Below are 8094 nucleotides of genomic sequence, written 5' to 3'. Positions count from 1 at the left end.
ACTTCTGGAGGAATTTTAGTCTTCCTTTTCTTTTTAAAGGACTGGATAAGGGCTGGCGAGGTGATTTCTTATGTTACTACCAGGTTGAGCATCTGGGGAAGAAAGAAGTTCTATCTCTGTGTATCTTGACATGTTGGAATTCTATTTTTTTCTTTAGAAGTATGTTGTTTCATGTTGGAAATACAAAATAGAATATATGAGCAATTGCAGATACCTTTCATTTCTTTAGCAAAGACTTTCAGTTTTAGAGCTTTCTCTCCCCTGTATAAAATAATCATGCTAGCAATGAGTGTTTATGAAACAACGGTTTATAAAAAAGGACATTGTAATTAAATTAATGAAAATTTCTTATTTTTGTATTCCAATCAAGGATATTTAGTGTCTCAGTGTAGGGTAGGTTAATGTAAAATAAATCCTTTGTTTTTAGGTTACTTGTTTAGTTGTGGCTATGTCAAAAAATAACAGGAGCTGTTTTCATGGAACATATGATTATTAGTTTATATGTGTTCTTATTCAGTTTCTGTCTGGAATGCTGTTTACTACATAAAAGCATCCTCAAACTTGAGGGCATTTTTTGGCTTTTTTAATGCAAAAAGATTAACTAAATGTGGACCTCTAGACACTCTAGTGGGACAATATAGGAAGTTTCTCTAATTGGAAATTCTGATGGGCTGAGGACTTAAATCCTCTGAGCAATCAATCCATTGGCTTTTACGAATGCTTAGGGAAAAAAGGAAATATATTGCTGGAAAAGAGGAAGAAACCTTGTTGCAGGATATGTGATGGCCAAATTCAAAAAAGACATATGTTTGGTGAAGTCTTATGTACCATTGGAATTGTCTGAGCAGAGCAAGTGAAAGGAAGAAAAAAAACCAGAAAATAATACTTTCCTTATAACAAATGGATTTTAATGGAAAACCTCAATGAGGAAAGAAAATGTGTTCTGATTGTGATTGCTCTTCTGCTGAGAAGAACAAGACTTTTGCTAAATAGCTTCTTAACTTTAGTGTTAATTCAGCAGGTCTAGTACGAGATAAATCCTTCCTTGGGAGAAGCATTGTTTCATTACATGTGCTGATTTATGACAGAGAATCAGCTGTATTTTAATGATGTCTGAACTAGACTGTAAATATAAACTAGGACTCACAAATATGAAAAAAAGTCATTTGTGGTTAATGTACTAGATAAATTGTTCCTTGCTTCTTAGGGTGTGACTATACTTGCTGTCACACTCCTAAGTTTACTCAAGAATTGAGTGATTTGCTGAATAGGTGTCATGTAAGGGAAAACCTGATGGGATGGATTTTATATACCTGGTTTTTTCCCCAGTGTCATGTTGACAAAAATCTTTTCTGTTCCTTTTTTCTCCCCTTCATCAAAGGAAAATCCCCTCAAGGCTAAAGGTAAATCATAGGAGGAAGGAAAATGACCACCAATAATCTTAGCAGTATGAAATTCATCATGGTGATTTTGTTTCAGTGAGAAGAAAACACCAGTTACTGGCTGTCGAAAAATGCTAAGTCGAACCTTAACTTCACGGGCAGCAGCTTTAAAATCTATTTAATATTTTTATTTCTTCAGTTAAGCTGTTTCCTTCTCCAGTTAATAGCAGGCTATGGGATTAAATCCTAGCTTTTGACATTTACTGGGAAATGTAGTATAACAATTTATGAGTAAAAATGTACTTTGAATAAATTATCATTGCAAATTACAGTTTATGAACGTTGTGACTATACCATTATTACATTGGCTGTGCACAATTTGAAATCTTGCTTGCTGAATAAATTTGTTTCATTCAGATTGCATTCCCAACATTTTTAGAAAAGAATGAATCAAGCCTCACCAACAAAATTTCCTACAGAATTTACTAAAAAATTCACCTTTGTTTGCTAAACTTATCTAAAACATAAACATTTCTTGGATTAGTGAGATGCTATTTTAGTCTGTTATGAGAGTTTCCTATTGAAGTTTACTAAACTATAGACTCATAAGAAGACTCACAAGAGCTTCTGTATTATGCCATGCCTTCAGCTATCCATATGTCTTAAAATTGTTACAGTTAAAATTGATTCTGCAAGCTCTTAGGAAAGAAACAGCCAGTAGCCAAAATTAGGTATATTCCTGTAAACTGGGGAGGGAGAGAGAGATTTAAAGCTCTGTCTGGCAAGAGAAGGGTTAAGGACTTTTTTGCTATACTCGTTTCAAATTACAATGAGAAGCCTCTTCTTTCCCAGCAGGGTTGTGCTTACATTAGTCTTTAGATCTCTCTTGAAGAGAGCTGTTATATTTGTGCCTGCTACAGTTGGAAATAACAGTTCAGAAGCTGAAAAGGGTTGAATGGATTTACGGAAGGTTATTTTTTGCGAGTAAATTCATGGCAACACATTAATTTGATTAGTACATGCTTTAGAATTACTTTACACTCAAGCGATTCAAACGATGTTAAAGTTATCACCAGGCTGCTGGACAAACATGTGTTACACCACCAAGGTACAGATCAAGACAAATCTGTGACTCAGGATTTTATCTTGGGAAGAGCGCAAGGTGTACGAAGAACTCAGAATAACAAGGGAAGATAACTCTGGGAACTACAATGTGTCAGAAGAACAGCTCTTGCTAATACAGCTCCCCACCAAAGACCTGGTTATCTAAGGTTTATATAGGAATGCCTAGGTCAGCTGACAAAATACTGGTCTTCTGCTCCATAAATGCAGAAAAACCGATAACAACAGTGGAAAATTGGAAGTCTGAATTTCAGCTTTCTTAGAAATAACTGCAACCTGACACATTCCATAATATTTAAACAGGGTGGGGGGAGAGGAATCACCAAAGATGTTACGTTTAGAGATGACATTGACATGAAGAATAGGTAAATTTTGTTTTTCAGCTACTGGGAAAGCAGACCTCATAGGAACTCAGAACAAGTAGCAGAAAAGATTTTTTTTCTTTGTTCTTTTTCTTTTCAAAGATGAACCTAACTGCACTCAAAGCTTTCGTGGGCTTGCTCTGGAATTGCTGGGTTCTGGTGGGTCACGCACAGGGAGGTTTAGGAGACAATCATGTCCATTCGAGTTTTATTTACAGGAGGCTGCGGAACCACGAGAGAAGGGAGATTCAGAGAGAGATTCTCTCTATCCTGGGTTTACCTCACAGACCCAGACCATTTTCACCAGGAAAGCAGGCTTCTTCTGCACCCCTCTTCATGCTGGACCTGTATAATGCCATGACAAATGAAGAGAATACTGAGGAGCTGGAGTATTCACTAAAGGGATCAATGGCAGGGGAGAGCAGAGGGATACAGAAAGGATACCGTGCCTCTCCAAATGGATATTCACGGAGAATACAATTATCTCGCATGATCCCCCTGACCACACAGAATCCTCCCTTAGCCAGCCTGCACGACACCAACTTTCTGAATGATGCTGACATGGTCATGAGCTTTGTCAATTTAGGTACGTGTAATTTTTTTTTGTTTCTACTCTCTTTGACAAACTGTTAGTTAGATCTTGTGAGGGGCAAACCTCCCGGCCAGACTGTAACCTGTTCTAAAACGGCAGGATCAGGCCCGGGCTGCTGTGCCACTGGTAAAAGAAAAATCGTACTGATGGTGAAGTAGCTACGTTGTAGGTGGCCATGGAAAAAGGATTTTTCTCACTGTTTATATAAAGTCAGTTTCTATAACTCCCCTCTGCTGGCTTCTGTTTTCTTTCTTTCATTGATGTAATGAAAATTCTAGCCTTAGGCCAACTAACTCCTTTTTTTTTGTAATCTCAAAAAATCAAACGCTTATGCCTATTGCTCAGTTATTTCCCCCACTGTTTTCCTTAAAGCTCACACACGAACAAGCATCAGTTGTTAATATTTTAAAGCCTAGAAAATCATGAAAAGGGAAAAGTTAAGCCATTTTAAAAAAAAATTCTTAGGTTATTTAATGTTTTTTTTTCTGTTGGTTAGAGTCAGAGTTTTATTATCTTTTCAGCTGGATGGCTGGATTTTAAATAATCTGTTGCTGTTTCTTTGTTATTTCTATTTAATAACTACAGACTGTATTTTATTATACTGCCATGGTGCTCAGAGTCTGCAATGGTTCTTATTTTCTGTGTCATAAATAAAATAACAAGTAAAGTATTAAACACCAGAAACATGCAAGCAAATAATGCTTTTGAAAATTATATCAATTCAGACACAAAACCTGATAAAACTAAATTAGATTGGCTTCTGAGTATAATAAACATGCTTACCAGTTACAGTGTAGTTAAAAAAAGCAGCTACAGATTTCTTTACTAAAAGGCAACTTAAATCTCATTTAGAAAGCTGCAAATAATTCATGGAATGCATTTACTGTTTTTATAAGTGTTTTAAATGCTGCAGGACTCATAAATTTGGCTAAAAAACCCTTCTCATTTGACCTGAACAGCAAAAAATTTAATTGAAATCTTGAATTTTCTCAATAAACTGGTACAAAATCTGATGAACTCTTGTTTTCCAGGACAATACTTTCAGTACAACAGTACATGTTCCAAAATACTTTCAGATTATCACACACATTCTGTACCTTTTATGTCTATCATGTCTTTGATCCTTGCTGCAGAATTAAAAATGTTCCCAAACACTAAAGTCCTCAATAATTTAAATTTCTAGGAAAGCGACACACTATAGTTTAGTTCTCGTATTAATAAAATCACTTTTCATTAATTTTTTGGCAGATAAGGAGGTGTTCAGTTTTGAGATCTTTTTCCTTAAGGGTAATATACATCCACACCTCTAAATACATTTGCTTCTTGCTCTCGCTCCTGAAATAACAGGCTAGGAAAAAATGGAATCTGTTTTTTTTGAAAATGTGTTCCTTGTCCTTAAGAAACAGTTACATATTACCCATGAATTACTTTTAAGTCAACATTGCATGCCTCGATTTATCCAGAGTATCTGGAGTCAGCTGAATTTAAAATGGCAACATAATACAGGAAAATAGGAAATGCTCTGATCTCCGCAGCATTAGTCAAGGCGCTGATTCTGCAAAAATTTTCCTTGTGTGTCCTGAGAAATAACCTCTGTAAATATGTCGCAGACCATTCAATCAGCAGCCCTGAGGACTATTTACATGGGACCCAGCCTCTGATTTCACAAAATGTCTTTTATTTCAAGAGGACTTCTTCCAGTGAATAAGTAGAAGTCTTTGAAGCTCAGTGTCAGATATGTCCTAGGCTGATCCTTCTGCACTTCCTCAGGCACAAAGCCTGTCTGGAAGAATGCAGGTTTCCACTGAGTGTCTTACCTTGGGTGGGAAATTTCTAATATTTGACTCATTTTTTTGGGAAGCCAGTACTGCCTTAAGAAAGTAATTCTGAGAAGCTAAAGCACATCTTATGTTTCTAAATGGTGAAAACTGGGGGTAAGATACTGTATTTTTCAAGTGATTATGATTAATAGACACCATTAAGTTATAAGAAAATACTGTGTAAATGTCAGGTTTTATTCAGCATCTGTAAAATTAAAACGTGTCTCAGCTCTAAGTTAGTCTAAATCCTAATTCACTTTAAATGCCCTTCCATACATGTTGGATATTGTGGTTTATCAACACATTCTGCCATGTAACGTGTAAAAAATATTGATGACCAATATAGATTAGCTTCAACATTTTTATTAAACAATCCTATGTTTCAGTATAATTAACATTAAAATGAAGTAAATCACGGAACTAAGTGATCATTTTGTATGATTTATGCAGTATAAGGTTGTGACAGATAAGGGCAAGCTCTTTTAATGTAGAACGGGGAAAAATATGCAGTGATAAGTGAATGCTAACGCTGTACCTTAAAATCAATAAATGCTGATGCAGCATAGTAATAACTCAACTGGTTTTAAATTTGAAGCCTTGGTCAACTTGCATCAACTTAATGTGCTCTGAAAATAGTATTCACCGTGTTCATACTTGCACACAATTAATTACAGAAGGTGTAATTATAAAACTCTATTAATCATCATGATATTTTAAATTGAAACTTTTGTATATAGTTGTAGCCAGTTATAAAACAATTTAAGACATATGTACTAAAACAATAACTATGTAGCTGAGATGTTAGATAGGAATTATTAAGCACAAAATTGAAAAGACTGAATAAGATTAAAAGGTAAAGTAAAAAAATAGACAAGGACAAATAATTTTATATTAAAGAATAAAAATTGGAACTTATATGCTAATTTTGATTAAAAATCAAGCTGTCAGAGTTGCAACTGCCTCACTTTCAAAAAAAAATTAGAAAATAATCATCAAGGGAACTGCAATCATAATTCTGTCAAGCAATCAGGGAGAAAAATAAGAATGCATTTACTTCTCCTGAAGTTAAAATTGTAAACACCTGTTCTTTCTACTGGAATTTATATCAGAATTTCCATCTCTTTCTTTCTTGAAAGATACAACAAGACAGAGATTATGTCTTGTCCTGTGTTTTGTATAAGACCGTGTGTGTTGGCAACTCTCCATAAATATTGATGAGTGTAACAGAGGAGTTAACTGGGTTTGGTCCAGCAGTCAAAGAATAAATCCTCCACTAAACACACTGGGGTTTTCAAAGATCTGATTATATCACCTACAAATTCAGAACTTTGTTTTCCTCACTGGCTGTTTTTTTATCCTGTTATTATATTTTATTATATTATTGCAAAGTCCTGACTGTTTAGAGTTCTGGCATCTTCTTTTTGGCTGGTCTCCCAAAATGACATATATAGGATACCCTGTTCCTCAGAGAACAGGCAAATAATATTCATGTAGTCCTACTCACTTTTCCACTCACTCAAAATTTAGTAAGGGAAGGACTTTTCTAAGATAAATGTTAGTGTTCCCACTCTTCACCTCTCACCGAAAGAGGGGGATTTAATAAAAAAACATGTACACATCTGAAGCTTGGAGAAACAGCAGCACTTTTGTAAACTACATTTAAACATTTCAAATATTGATTTTTCCATTGTCGTCAAAGTGATCATTAAATCCACTATGCTTAAGTGTTCCTTTTCATGCAATTCAAATGGTCTGTATTTTCATTTGTTTACAACACATCTGTCAATTTTTGTTCTAGCAGATTGTTTCATTAGATAAGCAAGTCTATTTGCTTTCTTCACATGTTCCTGTTAATTGATATGAACCTTCTATAAAATAGGGGATAAATACATACAAGTTTTGTGGGTTTCTGTTATGTTTTCTTTCTTAGCATATAAAATCAATCTTAAAAACATGAAATAAAATTTGTGACCCTGCCCTACATATGCTAAGAAGGACATGATATTATTGAGGGTTTTAAAGTAACTGGTACGCTCCAGAAAGACAGTTTTTCTTCTTCACACATAATGTGATTCCACAATCATATAATCCCCAAGACACATGTGCTGCGTTCAGTTCTTAACTCAGATGCTGAAATCAATGGAAATTTTGGTCTGAGGCACAGAGGGCTGTTCATATTTCTCCATCTTCTCTACCCCAAGTTTGTACACTGTCTTAAAGTTCATATTCTTTTTTAAAACCTGAATCACTAAGCAAATACATAAATTCAAAAGATTTACAGCCCATTGTGTACATTGGAGAATGCTAATGTGGCATAGAACAACTTTTTATACAGCTACTTTGAGAAGTCTATAATATATTGATCCACAACAAATACCTGCACAAATATATTTTTGTTATATATGAAAAAGAAAGGATTCTTAACTGGGAGCAGACCTTGAGCATATATAGTAGCTTATTTCTTAAATTAAACTAATTCAGTTTCTACAACCTTCCACTCACAGCTAACATATCATCAGCGAGGGATATGGAGTGCTAAACTATAAAATGCCAGGAGCTGTGGAAGGGGAGCTGGGATCATTAACTTTTCTCCTCAAAGCTTAGAAATGAACATATTTTCCTTCTTTCTTTTCCACCGGATTTCAGATGTTGCTGTCGTAATTTTAACTGTAGGTGAATTTCCTTGTCTGTAGTACAGTTTTAGTTTGTAAAATGCAGACTTCTAATGAAAATATTGATACAGCCTTAACTGAAGTGATAGAAATAGTGCTATTATCTTGCCTTGAACAGAGGGATGCTATTACATGTCTTTAATT

The 8094-nt window shown here is 34.9% G+C and overlaps 1 protein-coding gene across 1 annotated transcript in view; it reads left to right on the top strand.

The window, feature by feature from the left end:
* Positions 1-2249: 2249 nt before the first annotated feature.
* BMP5 (bone morphogenetic protein 5) overlaps positions 2250-8094 on the top strand; it is a 55918-nt gene continuing 50073 nt past the window's right edge. The window contains exon 1 of the mRNA XM_027730591.2: positions 2250-3452. Within this exon, the coding sequence (XP_027586392.1) occupies positions 2969-3452 (484 nt within the window). The 5' untranslated portion in view covers positions 2250-2968. The remainder of the gene's footprint in view (positions 3453-8094) is intronic.

Source organism: Pipra filicauda, unplaced genomic scaffold (assembly GCF_003945595.2).
Source record: "Pipra filicauda isolate LSUMZ 115617 unplaced genomic scaffold, ASM394559v2 scaffold195_size2193078_pilon, whole genome shotgun sequence".
NCBI lineage: Eukaryota > Metazoa > Chordata > Aves > Passeriformes > Pipridae > Pipra > Pipra filicauda.
The sequence above is the reverse complement of the archived record's forward strand: the minus strand, read 5'-3'. Positions and strand labels throughout refer to the sequence as shown.